Source organism: Anoplophora glabripennis, unplaced genomic scaffold (genome assembly GCF_000390285.2).
Source record: "Anoplophora glabripennis isolate ALB-LARVAE unplaced genomic scaffold, Agla_2.0 scaffold243, whole genome shotgun sequence".
Classification (NCBI taxonomy): Eukaryota; Metazoa; Arthropoda; class Insecta; order Coleoptera; family Cerambycidae; genus Anoplophora; species Anoplophora glabripennis.
In genome coordinates, this window is record NW_019416329.1 from 504,174 (window position 1) to 526,526 (window position 22,353).

The window sequence follows — 22,353 nt, forward strand, 5'->3', positions numbered from 1 at the left end:
TCCAAGGTGAAATAAAATAAATAATTAATTAGGTAAATTCATAGTTTTAATTCTAACTTGATTTATTTTATTTAGCATTTAAGGCAAATGTGATTTCCAAACAGAAGATAAGTTCCATATGTCTTTAATTACATAATTGAAAGCATTAAATTTATTTAGCAGTTATTATTTGGCAACAAAGCCACCGCTGGAACTGCCACCTATTACCAAGTAGAAGAGTTACCACGCTAAATTTCATTGATGGAAGCCGGCTAACAAAAGTCTGTATCCATTTGCCAATTTCCAGCATTTAAGAAGCAGTCTGTGGCGATACGCTATATTGTCTGTGGTTATACTTACATCCCATAAACTACCACAACTACACCAATTAACTAACACCATTAAATAACGAGAAACACACACACAGCATGTCGTTGCAATCAATAATTTGGTAATAAAAAACATAGTTTAATATGAAGTAATATGTTCAATAATAATCGAAATGTTGCGGCTCAGTGACATTTTTTTTCCTTTTCCATTCTAATAGGTATTACAAACTTAGTGGTAAACTGCATCTAATCGAAAAGATTTCGGTTTAACAGACGTGTTATTGCTGATTATAGGTAAATAATTAAACAAATAGGTATTCAATATTTTCGAATTCTCTCCGTCAAATAAAACTTTTTAGATATGGGTAATTATAGTTTTTATTATCTAACACTCTTTTTATCTTCACAATTTCTACTATTATGTAATAAATAATAAGTAGCTAAATTAAACGTTTCATAATTTAATTTGACTCGGAGCCTTTTGATGCTCGCTAAAGACATGCGACAAAATAAGATGCACTTGCAGTTCTAATACAGATATACAGGGTGTATTTAAATGACGGGGCACAAATGATGCCAGAGATTCCTTAGGTCAAAACAACTTAATTTAACCTAGCATACCTACCGAAGTCGCGTTATAAAAATAATACAGGGTGTCAATGTGAAAAAATAAAAAATGTTAATAAACTAAGAGTAACTAGATATCGAATTTTTAGGCAGACGAACAGCATTTTTGTGTACACCGTAGCACAAACAAATTATATATTATCGGATTCTCCTACATAGTTAAAACATCTTTACTTTTTTTATACAACTACATATATAAACAAAAGAAGAGCTCTCGGGGTTTCAGCAGTTGTATTTATATCGCATCCAATTTCTGAGTACCCAACTGGTCAACTGATCACGGTAAAAGTATAAATAGCCACTGGCGTACCAAACAGTATTTTTCCATATTTCCATATTAACCGGAAGCTTTACTTCTCAATTTAATCTAAATGGTCGTAGAGTGAAGTGCCCGACTGTAAGTAGTTTACCCAATTACAAGGATTTTTTACTTAAAATTGTTTAGGTGCTTTCTATTGCTATATGGCACTACACATTATTGTGAATTTTCACGAGGTAAGTTTGTTGTCTAAGGAGTAAATATTTGTGTAAATCTTGAAAATTACCTTTCTACTTCACAGATTACAACTCAAACAAACGTAAATTATTATTAATCAAGGAAGATTGGATGCTCGCTATTGTAGCTATTTTTATTATGAAAACCAATTGATATAACAAGTGCACCATCTGATTGTAACCAGTGAACGAGGTAAAGGTAAATTAAGCACACGCTTTTGAGAAAACTTTATTCAATTTCACTAATCCATTTATTTACTTCTACTCTGATAAAATCGCAAATCAAATATAAACAGTGAATCTGGCAAATGAAGTACATCATATGTGGAAAAACTTGTTGCAATAAACATTATGCTTTTAATATACAGACTGCAAATACGATTTAGAAGATGGTGCGCCAACTATTATATTTGCTACGGATCGTTCTATTGAGTCACGTGTTTCGTCAATAAACACCCAGAAATAACGTTCATCCAGTTTTTCTCGAAAGTTTGTCAACGGTCTTTGATATAAAACGTTTGCGACTACAATAATAGCTTCCCAAAAATCGTTTCGAACAAAGGTTGTTGAGAATATTGCATATTTCAAATGCGACATTTCAGAAAAAATCTGTAAACACCATAAAAATAAATTAGTGGTTCTAGATTTACTCACAACAACTAGAAAACTGTAACTTATCCAATATATGAACAACTTTATACTAATTTAATCTCTTAATTCGTGTCTATCCACTTTCTGACTAACAATGTGTAACTTACCCTTTAATGCGGATTTATATACATTTTGCCAAAGCTCCACGAGTTTTTTAGAAGTCAGTCTAGAGATTTTGGAATATTCCAGTGAAACGACACTTCAAGACACATCGGTCGCTTTACGACTTTATATTATCACACAAAGGGACTTCCACCAACTGTATTCATTTGCACGCACGTGTCATGCATAGCATATTCGCCTGTCGTCTTAGCACGAAAGGTTAGTCAGTTAGTAGTTCTGCTTCAATTATTACACACTAACATATGATTATTATATCCAACTCAGTATGCCCGCCTATGATTTTTTATAATTTTTTTGCTTGTCTAAAAATCCGGTGCTTAATGATAAGGAGATATTTATAAATTTTGATTTGTTTTTTAAAACTAATTTAAATACAGTTTAATCACCTACTTGTTTTTCAGTTCATTGTGAGGTTGTCTGAAATAATTTGTTAGTAACATATAAGTCATAGATTGTTCTAGGCTTTAATTATTAAGTACTTGTACTGTTTATTACTTTGGATTAACTAAAACATGGAAAAACCATTTTAAAGAAGAGTCAAAGAGCTTTTTTGTGGCTTATCTTTTTGACTGTTTAATAACAAATGCTTATCATTGACTATAAGCAGCAAGACAATTTAGTAAATTTGATATTTTATAGGGAACAATAAATAAATAGATGAAAAATTGTTCCTTAAATTCTTTTTCCTAACAGCAATCCAATGATTTTCATTTTTCGTTTCTACTATGCGTTTTGACTAATGTATAGTGAATTAAATATTTCCCTAAAGTCGTGCACAAATTAATTATTAGGTAAACAAAAGAAATTATTAAAAATTCCCGAAACAGGTCGATTTTTGAATTTAATTTACTATTTTTTCAAATAATTATTTAATACAGAGGGTGACCTATGTTCGAGTAATGACGTCATCACATTTTTTTTTAATGGAACGGATTGCCCTAACTGAGCTGATTCCAAAAATATACCACAAGTTGCTTCTAATTGTTACAGGGATGACAACAATACCCAAATTATTTACAAATACTAAATTTATTTACAAATAAATAAACGTACTAAAAATTGAATCAAATCACCATATATCATTTTAAAATGTCATTATTTTTTGCTATAATTTCTTTGATGCTTATCTGCCTGATAGAACGTGCTCGTGTATTTCTTGCAGGCAACCATTTTTAAATAGTTTGTTAAGATTGTACAAGTAAATTCATTTTGAATGATTCTTCCTTAAAATATTGAGTATTTTTGAATTAATTAAAAAACATGATTCTAAGTGAAACCGAACGGATTGAAATTCTTATGATGATCGGATATGGTGATAGAATTCGAACTCATGAGGAAGTTTGTGTTTTGTTTAATGAAATTCATCCCAATCGTCCAGCAATAAATCGATCCACGGTTAGCCGAACTGAAGCAAAGTTTCGAAATCATGGTCATGTTAAAGATATGCCCAGATCTGGCCGACCGACTGTAGACGAAGAAGTGCAGTTACAAGCCCTTTTGACCAATCATGAAAACTCGCAATCCAGTCTGAGAGTCGTAGCAGATAATTTAGGAATGAGTGAAAGTACATTGAGTAGACTTCTTCACAGAAACAAGTATCATCCCTACAAAGTCCACTTAGTACAAGAATTATGTGACGATGATTTCGTCAGACGCACAGAATTTTGCGAAATGATGATGGAAGAATGTCAGGCAGATCCGGATTTTGTGAAACGCATAATTTTCTCCGACGAGGCGTCTTTTTATTTGAATGGCACCGTCAATAAACAGAATTGTCGGTACTGGTCAGATCGCAATCCACATTGGATGATGGAAGCACACACTCAGCATCCCCAAAAAGTCAATGTTTGGGCCGGAATTGTTGGTAATCGAATTTTGGGACCGTATTTCTTTGAAGGAAATTTAGATGGTGCAAGATATTTGGAATTTCTTCAGTTCCATTTAGTTCTTTCCTTGAGTGTTCTATTTCCAAATGAAGAAGATCCAGATTTGCCCAATGAAATCATTTGGTTTCAGCAAGATGGTGCACCACCGCACTATGCCAGCGCTGTTCGCCGCTATTTAGATGACTTGTTTCCTCATCGGTGGATTGGCAGAAGAGGACCTAAGGAATGGCCCGCCAGATCACCAGATTTAACACCGCTCGACGTTTTTCTTTGGGGTTATGTAAAAAGCAAAATATACGTCAATAAACCAAACAGTATTAACGATCTGAAGGAACGAATTCGGCAAGAAGTTCGAGCGATCCCGCCTGTCATTGTCAAGTCATTGGGAATGTACAGCAAGAATTTACTTCCCGTCTGGCCCATTGTTTGGCAGTAAATGGCCAACAATTTGAACATTTAATTTAGGTGTTTCTGGTGATTTGATTCAATTTTTAGTACGTTTATTTATTTGTAAATAAATTTAGTATTTGTAAATTATTCGGGTATTGTTGTCCTCCCTGTAACAATTAGAAGCAACTTGTGGTATATTTTTGGAATCAGCTCAGTTAGGGCAATCCGAAAATTGGAAAAAAAGTGGGGTGGTCAATTTAAAAAAAATTGTGAAGATGTCATTACTCGAACATAGGTCACCCTGTATATTAAATTATTATTTGAAAAAATAGTAAATTAAATTCAAAAATTGACCTTTTTCGGGAATTTTTAATAATTTCTTTTGTTTACCTAATAATGAATTTGTGCACGATTTTAGGGGGATACTGTAGAATTCCAAAGTCTTATATTCAGGTAGGTAAGCATAAAAACAGCAAATTCAGTAATTTTTTACCTTTACTTAGTTAAGTACTGTCTTCCAAAAATTTTGATATCTACATTCAAACACTACAGCACCCTGTAGCACGAATAGTCGTTCAGAATAATTGTTCGTAGCAACGTACATACGTTGTTACGTACTATAGGAAGAAAGCATTTCCTTTATTATCCAAAAATTCTACTCTATATAATTGCCTAATGTTAATTAGGAATTTGTCTTTAATTAATTAATAATTATTTAACCTATACGAAGTACGCAGGATATTCTACATTTATTTATTTTTATCTCTTTTTTGTTTTAAAGATACAAAAGAAATCGTTTTAATAAAGAAATATCTCTATTGTACCTAGAAAAAAAAGCATAACATTTACAATTTTGAAAAATAAATATTTGCAGCTCAAGAAATCACAAAAGTTCATAATTTATGTCTGTGTTTCAAATTAATAAAATTCTTCATTCTTTTACTGCCCCTTCTGGGTATCCAATGGGTATGTCATGTAAGATTTCCTTCCTCTTGAACCGTCCATTCTAGTTTTCTTATTCTGGGATCCTGCCCATACGTGAATCTTAGTCTCTCAGGATGAATGTTGACTAAATTGAAACTCCATTAACACTTATCCAGAGCTCAAACACCAAGGCCACCACAAAGCACCATATTAGGGAATAACCTATGTCGTAGACCTGCGGAAATTATATCACCGAATAAAAATTGATCACACTGGAGAATAGAAAAACAAGATGTTGAATGTCAAATGAGCCGGAAAGTAGAGACTCGCAGACACCTAGTTTCATTGAGAAAATGGAGCTCTTCAGCACCCTATCTATATTGACAGTCAATTGACAATTGACGATACTCCATAGTAATCTCTACCTCAACCTTTCATACGCAGTCTCTTATGTGAAAATCAGAATTCTGTTCTTATCACACAAGTAGTATTGATGAGTGGCATGAGGTTAAACCAAAAAATGCCAGAAAACCTGAAATATCGCGCATTTGAAGGTGATTTGTGGATATCTCTTGTATCAGAATTTTTCCTAACCCGTAAATTCGTTTTCAGAACATCAAAATAGGTACCTAGGAAAAACCGGGTCTGATCTAAAAGACAAAAACTTTTTTTTGCCGGTCTATTTTATTAACATATCGAAAATCAAACTGTTTTCGTCTTCTGAACTGTTCGTTTTTACTTTTTTTTAAGAGTTTAAATTTGTTTTTTGTCCTTTTCCATAGTTAAAGAGGTCATATCATGTTTACTCTGTCATTACTTAGTTCATCTTTTAATGTTTATGACCAAGTTCACAAAGTAATTTAAAACACATCTTTCACTCACTGTATGATAAAATTATCGCGGCCTCTTTTAACTTTATTTTAACGGTACTATTTTTCTTCTCTAAAATTTTAGCCGAACCCCATTAAATTATAAACCGTTTTCCATGCACGATTACAATTTTTTTATTTCTCAAATTCTCGTTATTTAATGTAATATTTGAATTGGTCAAATACTAATACTTACAGGTTTAGTGGTTTTTTCAACATAATATTTATCACATTCACAAGGTATAGTAATAAATACTATTTTTTTTAATTCGAAATTATTTGGACGCGCCTTTGAAAAAAATATCCATAAAGTATTAGTTGTTTGGAAAACTGTTTTAATGTTAAATGCGTTGCTTCCAATCTTTCCAATAATACATATAAGAACTTTTATTGTGGACAACAAAGGGAAATTAAATCCACAATAAAAATTCCAGTCTCCCAAGAAAATAGGTAACAAATTTAACATTAGAACAGTTTTTCAGGCCATTATTAGTTTAGGTTGTTAAAGAAGCGCCCAAATAATGATGTTAAAAACATTGCATTTATACGACTTGTAAATGTTGGAATAACAAATACAAAGATTACATTAAAAAATAAGAATTTGAGAAATAAAAAAAATTCAGTCGCGCTTGGGAAAACGGTTATATAATTTAATGGGGTTTAGACATAATTTTGGAGAAGGGCAATAATACCGTAAAAAGAAAATTAAAAGAAAACACGATTATTTTAATGGAAACAGACAAAACGTAAACAGGCAATGGAAACAGGCAAAATCTAACAAATTTAAACTGTCAGACATTGAAAAAAAACTGAAAGTCAGAAATAAACCGTACTGATCCCTTTGTCACAAGAGTTTATTTCATTAATGTTTTCAAATTTTTTCATAGGTGGCAAAATCCCAAAATAAATAAAAGAAAAACCAAAAACTACGCCACAAATCGGTAACATCAGACAATATCCATTTTGAAGATAGCAAAGAAGAAGGAATGCATGGTTCATCATCGATATCGTTTCTTTCATAACATATCGCCGATGTGATGAACTGCAATTTCTTGGTTTCAAGAATATCGTACCTTACTTTGCCACTGTCATGGGTCTGTACTTGTGTTGTCCTTAAATTCTAAACATTGTTTATATTTAAGTACAAGGTATACCTACCACGTTACGGTTTACAGTTTATAAATTAATAGTGTTTACTTTTCAGCTTTCTCTATAGATCACATATAATTTACAGCGAAAGTTTTTCAATATTTATTGTGCTTATATTAATCGAAAATATCGTTCCCTTTCTCCAAAAGTCAACCACAAAAAACTAAAACATTCTCTTATTTCAAGTAAAATATTTCAGTTTAGTATGAAAAATGATGATAATAGTAGTCATTCTACAGTTTTGCACATAATTCGGAATAATAATAATTCTTATTAGAAGTTTGTTGAAAATAAAGCGTATAGAAATCTAAAAGTAGTAGTTTGTTTCATTACTACCTATCTACTTTGTTTAGTTTTATGCAAGAATGGAATTAAAAATATCCGTAACTGATTAAGTGCACAATTAAAAGTTTTAATAATGTCGTCATTGTGATCAAGTAGGTAGAGTGCACTGACCTACAATACCGCTGACGCTGGAACAGCGAATTTTTTTACTAGGAATATTCTTTGGATGTATGCAAAATTATTCATTTATAAATTAGCCATTTGGTAATTGACCCACTTAAAAACAACACCAAAACGTTTTCGTTGATAAATGAATTATTGATTGTTGTCAATAAAAAATTATAGATTAAGCCATATGAATAATGTAATGTGAAAATGAATATATGAAAAAATATATTTTTTTTGTAGACAAGCTAAAAAGGGACGGTATATGGTTTTAATTAATTACTTTTTTTATTTAACCGTTTAGCGGAGCTTCAACATATTAAAAAATGTAAGTATTGTTAAACGAACACAATTATAATTTACTTGTTTTTTTCTTTGAAGTCTTACTTAATGAAACATTGTTTGTTCATCAAATAGGTCAGTAAATGAAATTTCAATTCACTGCGTCATCGACAGCAAGTCTCGTTTTCTTTGATAATGTTTCAAGTGAAGCCTCATGCGTGACCGCGATATACGGCGGGTAATGCATCGGGAACTTTCTAAATTTTTTTTATTTAGTTGAGAATGTGGGTTGAGCTTGCCGTTATTGTAGACAAACAAAAAAAACGACAAATATGAGTAAAAGTAATATTTGTGTTAATAAATGGCAAATTGAACCTACTCAAGAAAACATGAAAAAAATAAAGATATGTCTGTTTTCTCCGTTTGAATCTAAAAATGCGCTTCCTAAGTACATTGATCTTTAGTAATTATTTATTTAGCAAATCTAACATTAGCCGTGTTTCATTTGAGATCTCAGCTAATATAATGTAATTCGGTGAGATTAACTAAAATGTCAGGTAAATAAGACACGACTATTGTACATGGTGACCCAAAACTGATGGTGGGCCGTCAGTATAGAAAAACGAGAACAGTAGATAAGAAACCGCAATTGGAAGCCGGTATGATGAAATTAGTATTTGACATAAAATTCCATTTTGATCAATTCCTCACATATTTTTACATAGTATAGAAGTTCTCATTTTATTTTTGCGCAAATTTATTACATTTATTGTAATAATGAATACCCAGTGAAAAAGTAGATGATTCTGATTTTTGAGGAAGCAGTGAAACTTTCGGAGTTAGCAGTATGGATTTATTGAAACTACCTTGACTTTCATGGCAGCGCTGATAAAATCAGTAACAAACTTGATCAAACCAGTGTTCATCATTATAAAATATATACGTAACGGGTGATTTTTTTAATCTGAAACCTGAATATCTTGAGAAATAAGCATGCTACGAAAAAAATGTCGATAATGGAAATTTAATCATTCCGCGGATGAAATATACGAGTATTAGTACCGAAATTAGTCCCCCTCCACTGCTCCTGGTATGTGAGGCGAGGGTGACTTTGATTTCTTAAATAGAAACCCTCATTTTTTATTGCAGATTCGAATTTTACGGCCTCATGAAAGATGTCGCTGTAATCGATGACATTTTTTCCATTTCTCCTACTAAGAACCTATGTATTCGATTCTGCAATGTGTTTGCAATAAAAAGTAACACGTTTTATGTAAATACTCGAACTTCATCGCCAAAAAAGTTTATTTATTGCGTAAATTTCAAATAACTGGGAAATTATAACCTGCAGAAATATAAATGGCTGCTGAATAAACTACTTTTACTGCTACTACTATTTCGTTATTTTGTATTTTGGGATTTACAAATAACACGAAGAAAGAAATAATATAAACGTTAAATATAAACAAAATCAAACTTTTTTATAAAAATTATTTTTAATAAAAAAATGGTAGGTATTTAAAAAAAAAACAAAAATATAAATTCATTTAAAAGCAGATTTACTCAAGCACTCCAATAAGTCATAATCGAAGGAAATCGTGTTAACTAAATATCCCAAAAAATGCCACCTGTTCCTGAATTATGATAATAGTAGTTTCCTGACAAGTCAGTTTTCAGTGATGAAAAATTTAAGAAATAAAATTTGTTTTAAAACTAATTTTGATTATTTACAGTGAAAACGAAATTATTTTCTCTCAAATAAGAAAGACATGTATTTAATTTATCGAAATATTCTCTGGAAACAGAAAATAAAATTAACTCGGAAGACTTGGAAAGTCCTAACTAAATTCAACAAATTATAAAGTAAAACATTTTATTTTACAGAAAGTAGTACTTCATTGCGTGTAAACAAACATATTTTGAATTCCCTACTTAGCTTTAGCTCTCTCCATTCCCTCTAAGAAGAGTGGACGATATAAATTCAAATAAAATCTCGGCAAAGTAGCATATTTGCATAAAAATGTAATAAATATGTGACTACTTTGTAAAGTAGAAACACTTATCAGACTCTAATTCGATAGAACGAAAGTAAGAGTGGAATAAATTTATAATTTATACTGTTCTAATGATGACAGTATTTACATCTAATTAACCTAAGAGATATGTTTTTATAAATCGGTCGAAATTAATGAGATATTTGCATAGGGCTATGAATCTTTGCTAGATAGTTATTAATGGATACTTCGTAGAAATTTTTTGGGAAGTTTTTAGTACATCTCTAAAATATAGGAGAAAAATAATTGAAATTCGAGAATAGAATCGTGAAAAATCTTTTCGGTATCTTGATTCATTTAAGAGATACGAAGCGTTTTTAATTGGTGTAATTGTTGCAGCGTTTTCTGTTATGTCTAATTACTTTTTTATTTGTGAAAATGTAATTTTTATTAAAGGAATATTTTGTAAATTTTTTTGGTAGTATTTACCCATTTTTCAGTTATAACCCAAACTTATAAATATTTTTTAGACATAGAACCCTATATATTTTTCGAGTTCTTGAAATCTAATGCAACATTTTTCTTTTAAATTATGGGGTTCATGATATTTATAAAAAAAAATGTAAACATTAAAAATTATTGATAAATCATTTGTCTTATGCTCTAATTCAGTATGTTATGCGTTTTTTGAATCAATGTATATGTCACATACATCCACAGAATTCAAAAATCGAAAAATACATGAAGTGTTACATTTTAAAATATAAGGTATATTATTACGGGTAATAACTGAAAAACCGAAAGTTACAGAAAAATATCATGTAAGTACGCCACAAAGTAAAACATTTTTTTGCAGATAAGAAACTTATTCGACTTAGAGAACTCCGTCAAAAATGGAAAACGCCCTGTATTTTTTCAATTAAACTCTTCTCGAAAATTGGGCCAACGATATATTAAGTTCATTTTTTTACCTTATCCAGAAACACTGAAAGCTAGCCACACTTTTAGCTTTAGCCTTTAGCCAAAAAGGCATTTTACAATTTACAACGTTTGTAATGACGAAAACCACATCTCTATACATTGATTCCTTTTGGCCATTTTCTATTATCTATACCTCTTTTGTCTGTAAAAGTATTTAATTTTTGTAGATAGTTTCTTAATAGAATCCAGCAGTAGCAATATTTTTCTGTAACTCTGGTTTTTCAGTTATAACTAGACATCGGAAACTTTTTGGCTACAATCAAGTAAATAAACAGTAGTAATCTATAAGTATTATGCCTGTAAGCAGCAATATGCGTTGTAGTAGCAGAAACAGACTAATCTGTGGTTAAGCCGTGTGCCACTCTATGCTCACGATATACAATGCTACTGACTGCCATAAAAACACATACCATACACTCGACCAAACAAAACATCAAATTCGCTCACATACGCACAAACGACAATAGAATTCACAGCCAACCTCAGCCAACAGGGCAGGCATTAGGATGCTGTTAGATAAGTATTGAATAAATTGATCAATGCGAATCTTCGGATCAGGGGCAGATGTGTACGAATATGAAAATACACATTTTAGATTACTAAAACACCTACTGATTTTTTTATCAAAGAAATGTTTAATGATGGGGCATAGACTGTTCAGATTAATATTTCAATTAAGAATGATAGCTGGGGAATTTAGCTATATTTCCAAATGAAATCTTCACATCCACAGTTTCAATGTGCCTTGTTGAATATAGGGTGGTGAAAATTTACGCTGAATAGGTAAGTTCAAACCATTATAAGTTGTTTTCGTTGACGCAATGAACATTATATCTGACGTACAACAATATACATATATGTATTGCGGTTACGGGGAAACATAGCTGAACGTGTCCAAGCAAAACTACAGTTGTTTATGTTGAATAATAATCCTGGTTATTGTACAATAATGCGGATAGTGGGATTACTAAAATGTGAAGTAATTGATGCTTTGTCAACATTAGTGTTTTACATATGCGCCTTGTGAATATTGAACGTTTAACCGCAGAACACTTAGGAAAACTGTCAATTATTTTCTATAATCTCTTTTCTTATGAGTAAGAAATTATTATTTTGTTAACTTTTGTTGGTACTAGGTATAGCTATATATTTTATAGTAAGTTCCATATGAAAAATAGTGTAGAAAAAAAGAGAACCCGGTCTACAGACAATCCTGTACCAGCCGTCCCAATATTTCCGATCTCTAGTTATGACAAACTTGTATTTGAACGGAATACCTTACGTATTTTAAGTTTTTTTAATGTGCGTAATGTTTCATTTGAAATGATGTACCATACGATATTTACACAAAAAATTATTTCAAAGAATAAGCTTCAATTTGTTGTTCTATTAGTCTACTATTTGTTCACAGTTAAATGTGTCATGGATGTATTTGACGTGTCGATGAAAAATAAAATGGACGGTACACTAATCGGTATGTAGAAACACCTGATTTACAACAAAATAATTTTGGGTGTTTATACATCGAAAAAATATTTGTGTACCTAAATATTGTGTCTGATGACCACTTGAAAGGAAATTTTACGAAGATTTCAGATATCGAAAAATATACAGGGTGTTCTAATTAAAAGAATATACCTATATGTTTCTATTGTTTGTTGTTGTTTGTGTTATAACTAAAAAATCGAAAGTATAGAAAAATATCACGTACGCCGATGCATTCTAAGTAAAAACTGTGTCAAAACTGTCATTACAAAAAAAAGTTATCAGTTATTTTGGCAAACAGAAAACGACCCAAATTTAATAACATTCTATATGTCTTAAAAGAACAAAGGTATTGAGATGCGTTTATCGCCATTCAACTATTTTCTAAACTACTTTTTTTGTCTTTTTGGGGAAAAACTCCAAACAGTGCCGAATTTGGCCCAACCTGTACACATCCTATAATTGCCACTTGACATTTTTCGTTCAAATGGCGTTGCAGGTGCTCTTTGCAAGACTTGATTAGAGTAGGTAATAATATTTTCTTTAATAAAATATAATATGTTCTAATTTTACCGTAGAAAATTCAGTGGTTATTAAAATACACGAGTTACACATAACAATAAGTCCAGGATAAATAATAATGTCGAATTCGTTGTCACGCACCAGATCACGTTTTCTTCATAATAAAATCAACATAATAAAAGTTACAGCAAGTAAGCCAGATCTAATCAGAGAACGTAATAGTAGTTGTTTCCGTAATCCCAACCAAAAAACAAACAGCTGATTAGTTGAATGTGAAAAGTTCAGTAATTGAACTGAGTTTCATCTATTCACGATTCCAAAATTAAATTGAAAGAAATTTTTAGTTTATATACCAACTTACTTCCAACAAATAAGTACAATATACTCATTACTTATTGATAAATTTCAATGAAGCTTTCAATATACACAATCAAGCAATTGTGAGGATCAAGGTTTTAGAAAATTTTCTTACGATCACAAAAAAATTCATAAAAAAAACTATTGAATGTTGAATTTAGGAGATATAAACCAAACATTTTTTTTTTATTATTATTGCATTTGCTATTTTTGGATTCCCCTCTTGCTTACAATGATGATCACGGGATGATATATTGGTTTTATAGTTATAGTGTTGATGTTAGATTATTTACTGATTTTGCACATGAAAGGGGGAATCAGTGCGTGGATATGTTTTCTTCTCCTAAAGGAAAAGGGTCATTAGGCGCAATTTTTGGACCAATTGGAAAAATAAAAAACAAGCATGATTTTTATAGCTTGGGGCCAGACAAACAAAATCCAATCGATTTTAGCCCAAACTAATCCACCGCCCACCATCCATTACCCTACATACCCCCCGATAACCGATCCACATTCAACTACTATGAAAGGTAGTAATGGCAGAAAAATGTCTTTTTATACATCTCTAGGGCTAGATAAGCAGTATTTTGGGCCAAACGGATCTAACGCCCTTGTTGCCATACCCATCTCCATAATTCTAATCACGTCCTACTATTGTAACAGGCAGGAATGCCAGAAAACTCAAACTGAAGCTCAGATAAACACAAACTAGGGCTCGGACAGGCAAGCTCAATCTGAATAATGGACTGCTAGAGGAAACTCACACTGAACCTCTGACAGGAAAACTCTAACTGAGGCTAAGACATGGAAGCTCAAACTCTAACAGAAGCTCTAGCTGGTAAAGCGAAGCTGAAGCTCCGTCAGGCAAATGCAAACTGAAGCTCGGACAGGGAAATTTTGGCCTAAAATCAACTGAATATTTCTTGCCTGGTCTAGAGATTGTCATTTTTCTGACATCACTGCTTGTCATAATAGTTGGAGATGGTGGGTTGGATCCGTTTAGCCCAAAACAAGTGGATATTGCTTATCTGGCTCTAGGAAGGGAAATGTAAAAAGTCATTTTTCTACCATTACTACGTATCATAATAGTTGGATGTGTGGTCGGTTATTGGGGGATATGTAGGGCAGTGGAAGGTTAGGCGTGGTCCGTTTGGTCCAAAATCGATTGAATTGCATTTGTCTGACCCCAAGCTATAACAGTCATGCATTTTTTATTTTTACCGATTAATTGGAGCGAAACCGCCCTTAATGACCTTTGCTAAACAAATTTTTCAAAAGTTTTCTAATAAAAAAATATATTATTACAAAAGGTTTTTTATAATACCTTAACCATGTCCTAGATAAAAGACATATATTTCAGACACTGACAGTACTTAGGTCATATGAATTATTACATAGAATAAAACAGCTTTGAGGTTAAATTGGGATTTCTCGCGGATCATAACATTATTCTTTCTTAAAAATGTATTTAAAAATATGCAATTTTCTATAACACTATAGGGTCAATATAAAAGACGTTTTATAGTGTATTTTCTTCCTTCGTAAAATATGTACTGATATGTTTATTAAATTTAATAGTTGAAAACCAAATAGGTATTAGTTCCACGGCAATCTTCACCTTATCTGCTTAATAAATAAATCTAAATATTGTGCACACTGTAAAAGCAAATATACGATATGTACATATACAGGGTGTTAGTAAATAATTGCGACAAATTTCAGGGGGTGATTCTACATGAGAAAATAATGGCAGTTTGCTTATAAACGTATGTCCGCAAATGATTCGTTTTCCGAGATACGGGGTGTCAAAGTTTTTCTTAAAAACTGACGATTTAATTTATTGCTCTGAAACCGGTCGAGATGTGCAAATGAAATTTGGTGCGTTTTAATAGGTAGTTATTGCGCCTTTTTTGACACGCAATTAAGAATAATCTCAATTTTTTTAAAGAAAAAAATGGTACGCCACTGAGATATTACAAATTAAAATTTGAAAATAATTTTTGAATTCCTCGTTCAATTTGTGACAAAAAATCTCTCTTGCCTTTTCTTCGTATGGGGCGCCGTTTTGATGCAAAAAAATAAAACATCTTAACGCGTATTTTTTATTTCTTTAATACATTACCTAGTAGGCTACTGTCAACATTTGTCTGTTAAATACGAATATTTTTAAGAAATGTCAAATTAGCGTTTCGTCATTATTAATTTATTAAGCTTTTAGTTTGCTATAACATTAGTGTTAATAAGTAATTAATTTTTCTTTTATCGAAAAGAATGGAAAATTTTACAAATGCGGAATTGTCAGACATGCATTTTGTCTATGGTCGAAGTAATGGAAATGGTCGGCAAGCTCGACGATTGTATGCTGAGTTGTATCCAGGACGTAGGGTACCTCATCACACAATATTTGCTCGTCTTCATCAACGTTTGCGCGAAAATGGTTCATTTAAGAAACAAACGGTTGACTGTGGGCGCCCTCGAGAAGTACGAACTGTGCAACTAGAAGAAGCAGTTCTCGAGTTAATTGCGGAGTCACCTGAAACAAGTACTCGAAAAATTGCCAACATATTGAATGTAAGCAACTTCACTGTATTTAAAATTCTTAAAGAACAGCAATTGTATCCGTTTCATATTGAACGTGTGCAAGCTCTACTACCTAGAGACTTTTTTCCGCGCCTATTTTTTTGCCAATGGATTAATCATCAAATCGCTCAAATTCCTAATTTTTTAAATGCCGTTTTGTTTACTGACGAGGCTACTTTTGGACGACAGTGTATACGAAATTTCCATAACAATCACTTATGGGCTGAGGAAAACCCCCATGGAATCTTTGAAGCTCATTTTCAGCATCAGTTTTCCGTAAATGTATGGCTTGGGGTAATTGATGATCATTTAATCGGTCCATATTTCCTCCCACAACGACTAACAGGCGAATCTTATCTTAATTTCCTACAGGAAGAGTTACCTGTTCTTCTTGAAGAAATTCCTCTACAGCTGAGACAACACCTATGGTACATGCATGATGGTGCACCAGCCCATTTTAGCATTAATGTACGTAATCACTTAGACACAGTATATCCAAATCGTTGGATAGGTAGGGGAGGTACGGAACATTGGCCTGCTCGATCGCCGGATTTAAATCCTCTTGATTTTTGCATTTGGGGTTTTCTTAAGTCATTAGTTTATTCCACTCCCGTTGAAAATGTTGATGACCTGAGGAATCGAATTATAGTCGGCTGTGAGACAATAAGAAATATACCAGGAATATTTGCGCGAATACGACAATCAATGAGGCGAAGAGTTGAATCTTGTGTCACGTCTGAGGGAGGTCATTTTGAACATTTGTTGTAGCTTTGCGCCTTTTCAAAATTTTATTAGTGTTATTTTCTGTTATTGTTCTGGTTTAATGTTATTGTATTAGATAGTTCTTGATAATGTATTAAAGAAATAAAAAATACGCGTTAAGATGTTTTATTTTTTTGCATCAAAACGGCGCCCCATACGAAGAAAAGGCAAGAGAGATTTTTTGTCACAAATTGAACGAGGAATTCAAAAATGATTTTTAATTTGTAATATCTCAGTGGCGTACCATTTTTTTCTTTAAAAAAATTGAGATTATTACCCGTACGCGCGCCAATGATGAACATAAAATTCTTAATTGCGTGTCAAAAAATGCGCAATAACTACCTCTTAAAACCCACCAAATTTCATTTGCACATCTCGACCGGTTTCAGAGCAATAAATTAAATCGTCAGTTTTTAAGAAAAACTTTGACACCCCGTATCTCGGAAAACGAATCATTTGCGGACATACGTTTGTAAGCAAACTGCCGTTATTTTCTCATGTAGAATCAGCCCCTGAAATTTGTCGCACCTATTTACTAACACCCTGTATATCATTTTAAATTTAAATAATAACTCAAAAATTACTTGTTTTCGAGTTGGGTGGAATAAACCTCTTTCTTAGAAACTACCTCAGGAATTAATATGTATTATCCAATTTTAAAGTTGCGTCGAATATTGACATTGCCTTCCAATATTTTCACCACGAATGACACATTTTTGTACCAATTCAGTAAATGTTGCCTGTATATTTGAATTTATTTATTTTTCCAAACTTCATAATTCTGTGAATAAAGATGCAGCAGAGTGCTACATCTATGACTTGTAGGTAGTCAGTGGCTAGGCCTTTAGTATGGCCACACTGGCATAGTACCTTCAAAATAACAGGCGTGTGGCCATATTTGGTGCCTAGCGATGACAATTCATAGGAGTAGTAACCTACCACATCTCGCCTATACTCACTTCATGTGTGAAGTTGAGATGTAAAACGACTGGATCATTCATTGCCTCACCTATAATCTGATTAGGACTGATAAGTCCGAAACGGGTATACAGTTAATCCGTTCACATCATCAACATACATCAATAAATAAAAGCAAATGTTCCGTTATTGATCAACGTGATTCAACTAATGATAGAAAAATACAAGCAATCGCCTTCATATGTTGTGCAATTGACGCTAGTTCCAACAGAGTTTATTATTTGTCCCTGATGAATGAGAAAGGGATAGACATATTATCGTTTGTTGTGTTCTTAAAATGTAGACATGTATTTGACTAGCATCGTTTCCTACGTCCTTGTTGTCACAGATGAATTTTCTGTGAGTTTTGTGGCTGTTTCAGTAAATCGAGACTTGTTTGGTTTTTGTGGATTTTAAACTGTTGTTATGATGCAAAAAATCACAAAGCATGTGTCTATTATCGCACTATTTCTTAAATGAATAGTAATTCATGAACACGACCACTGATCAAAACTCGTTTGAAATTGTAGTTCATACGATCATGCTTGATGACGTGAACGTAAAGATCCAACGGCTCAACTGTATATTTGGTGTATTAGACCAACTAGTTGTCCTGATGAGTAGTCGTTCCCTGCAATTTACCAGTCATTCGGCCATTGGTATATCAAGACTTTTTGGTCTATAATAAACCAAAGAGAAATTATTGCAGTTATGCTTCAGATTTAAAAAACACCCTGTAAAACCTTTTTTACCTCTAAAGGTAAAGGGGCCTTTCACAATATCGTTTGTAAGACAAGCGCAAGAATAATTATTTCGCTTATTTTTTAACCACTATGTTGATATCTATAATGAAAAAACTAATGAACAACTTGCTTGCCTACATTATTATTTTTTATCGTTTTCAGATTAGGATGCCGTCGTTAATGAGTGTAGTAATAGAAAATTACAATGAACTAGTGGAATCCAAAACAGGTGAGTACTACAGTTTCTTTTATTAGCTTTAAAGCCAAAAGGCTAAAGTCATTTTATCTATAACCAGTTATGAACAAAATATTTATCACACTTATGAGTGAACTTAGCGCTCTCAATTTTTTCTATATTGTTTATAGTATACTAATTATATGGGTTTATGTGTAACTGGGAACATCATTGAACAAAGAAATGTATTCAGTATTGTCAAAATATTATTTATACTTTGAATTTTCAGAAGCGACGACCACAGATTTAAATTGATGCATATACTATAGTCCTTATAAGTTGTAGTTACGCAAGAACTTTTAGAAGTCCAAGAGCAATTTGTTTTTCAGCAGATCAATAGACTGTTCCAATTAATTATATTTTCATTATAGCAAATGCTGCAAGCAAATAGACTGTTTCCATGAACAGTTGTTAAAATGTATAAAACAATATGTTTAATGTAAATAAAGTTTTTAAAGGTTTGCATAAAATATTTGCGTCATCTTTTGTTAGAAAATATGTACTAAATATATGTATCCAGGTATTTCTTCCAACTATAAAGATAAACACAGAATCAATTCTGCTTCGATAGACATAACAAATCTAGCTTACAATTCTTCAAAAGAGTGAGATATTGGCGTTTCGTTACAATTAAATCCACTAGACCCTGCTATCGATTGTTATTGGTGTTTCTAACTGAACAAAATGACAAAACTGTCAATGTAAATGTAAAGTTTCTAATTCTGAATTTTTACCAATTTTGATATCAGACAAGTCCATTGAAAACAAAAGTAGATATCCGCAATGGTTCTGATATCTTATAAGTCTTCATCACCACAGTCTACATTATGGCTTACATATTAATCATGAATTCCGGAAATAAGTCACGTTTTGTATGTTATCGTTACATATTATTTAATTAACAAGTTAAGTCACGATTGGTGCGTAATTATTATTCTCTATACTGACGTCTTTCTGATATCGGTTTTAAATTAAATTTTCAATGTATAGATCCCGGTTTTTACGCCATCTTCATACCAATGCAGAAACTCATCCCACTGATGACGTAAATCAAATGTAATTGTAGGTAACACTTTGACAATACTAATACATTGATTTAACTGCTTTTTAATTATAAAATTCAATTTAGCAAAGTTTAACCGATAGTTAAAATGTTATTAAGGAAATGTCCAAATAAAATTAAATTTATGTAATTAGGGTGTATTTCGATGTCCTTTAGTTAATAACTGCTTGTAAAATATGTGACGACTCTGTTATAGTGGCTTCAGCTTTTAACAATTTTTCCTGTGGTCTCCGAAGAAGATTGTAGAATATCTAAGGTTGACTTAAAATTTAATGTTCGTAATAATGATCTTACTGTGTTTTTAGATGTTGTAAAAGAAATATTAATTTTATTAACTACCAAGTTAAAAAGATAAACCTAAAAGAAAACATTATTTGAGCACTATGCCGTCAATTCTCCGTGGCACATGGGTTATCAGCGGAAAATCAAACTTTCCAATTTTGGGCCAGATATTAGAAAAATAAGACATAAAAACCTTATGCCGTACAAAAATAACGATTCTGGAAAGAATAAAAAATATTAATTTTCCAAATATTTTCACTAATGTAAAAATTATGGAAAACTGTACAGCGTGCCTGATTTTAAATAAAGATATTTATTTAGAAGTTATATTTTACTATGCCGTACGAATGCACTGGCTCTAAGGACTTTTAACCCTTGCTCAACCCTTACCTTTTACGTAGAATAAGGAAAATTATTAGAGGCACCCTAAAATTAAAAAAATTAGAAAGCGCTATATAAAGCTATACCTCAAATCATTATGCCGTACATTTTTTATGGCACATGAGGTCACAATAGGGAAATGAATTTTCCGCTCAAGGGGTCGATATTTTAGTGAAAAGTTCCTGTTGAACTTTTCGAATTCATTAAAATTTAACTATTAAAACAAGACCCCAAAGTTCCAAAAAAATGTATGCATATAACTGCATTTTTTTTTCATGCAGAAGTATTTAATATGTGTACGCACATCTACAATTCAATTTGTTTATTTTGCCAAAATTTATTTTTTATTTTTTAATTGTGCCGTATATAGTTTGAATCCAATACAACAAATAAAATAAAATTGTTTGATGTAGAATAATATAAAATCGTAAAATCAATTATAATTTTTATCATAATTTTCTCTGAAAAATAATTTATTTAAAACAAAATTATTAATCAAACATGAAAATGGTGCATTCTGTAAAGGCTCTAAAGTAATACTTAAAATTGAATTTGCCACTGAGGCTCACAGCATTAGTCTCCAACATTTCAAAACACCAACTTTTACTACCTGTAGTACGGTGTAGTATTATACGCACGTCCGGATCCATATGTTTTTTTTTTTAATAATCAATTTAGTATTCAGTTTTGTATTGTTACGCACGCCATTAATATTATTACTATGTCTGAAACCGAGGAAAACTCGAAAATTCGAGTGCTGGTAAAATTAAAACACCGTCAAAAGTATGTTTTATTTACAATTTACGGAGTGATCCAATAAATAATAAACTTAAAGATTTAAAATCTAATATACAAGATCAACAAAAATAAATAAAAAGAGATCAACAAATGTCATTAAGATCAACAAGATTTAGTTAACTTTTCATTTCATTATTTTAGTAGTCTATTTTATAAAAAAGTTTCCTAAAAATAATTTTTTTGTTGTAGAAAAAGTAAAATATAAACGTTATTAAAACTTCTATCAAATATCAATTTAATTTTTTTTTAATTGAAAAAGATAAATTCTAAAACACATAATTTGGTTTTACATTTTTATTGGTCTACCTACATGGAATTTATGAAACACTATCTCTCTTCATTTTATTGTTTATACAATTTATGCGTATATTATCTGTATGTTCCATGCAAATGTAACGGCAATATAATTTTTCATCATTACTTAACTCCCTTCATAATCTGCAATGAAGCCATACAGGAATTGATAATTATTGAGTATAGTAAAATTGAGATTTTAAATTATTTAAATATTTTTTATAACATTCGATAGATGTTCCATAAAAAATGTACGGCAATGTAATTTTTTATTATCATTTGATAGTGTTAATGTTATTGGGTAAATGCCGTACGAGAACATATAATTTCATAATGTAGTGAAAATGCCTTGGAAAATCCTACTAATTATGGAAAACCTGAAATTAAAAATAGACGGCATCCACAATTTTGTTAATATTAACCCTAGAATAATTTAAAACAGTAATAACATTGAAAATATATAGTTCTATAGTAGCTGTCAAATGGATCTTCCAAATTGCAAAAATGATAAACAATTTTTTTTATTCACGGCCAATTGTTTTTTTCTGGTGCCAATAATTTTGTACGGCACTTTTGTATAAAGACTATAAAGTGGAATAACTCTATGCCATTCAGAAAATAATGATTTTTACCCAAGAAAAATGGCGTTAACTTCAGAGCACTCACAATTATGTAATAATTTTTTTTTAACCAAATACTTTTACGGCACTTATATTTTTCATTATTTTAGAGCATAAATAAAACTCTGAAATCGGTGCCGTACAT

The 22,353-nt window shown here is 31.5% G+C and overlaps 1 protein-coding gene across 1 annotated transcript in view; it reads left to right on the plus strand.

Annotated features, from left to right (window-relative positions):
• The window catches only part of LOC108908000 (elongation of very long chain fatty acids protein AAEL008004), a 47,478-nt gene that overhangs the window by 10,222 nt on the left and 14,903 nt on the right, over window positions 1-22,353 (plus strand). The window contains exon 2 of the mRNA XM_018711890.1: window positions 18,698-18,764. Coding sequence (XP_018567406.1) covers window positions 18,704-18,764 — 61 coding nt within the window. The 5' untranslated portion in view covers window positions 18,698-18,703. The remainder of the gene's footprint in view (window positions 1-18,697; window positions 18,765-22,353) is intronic.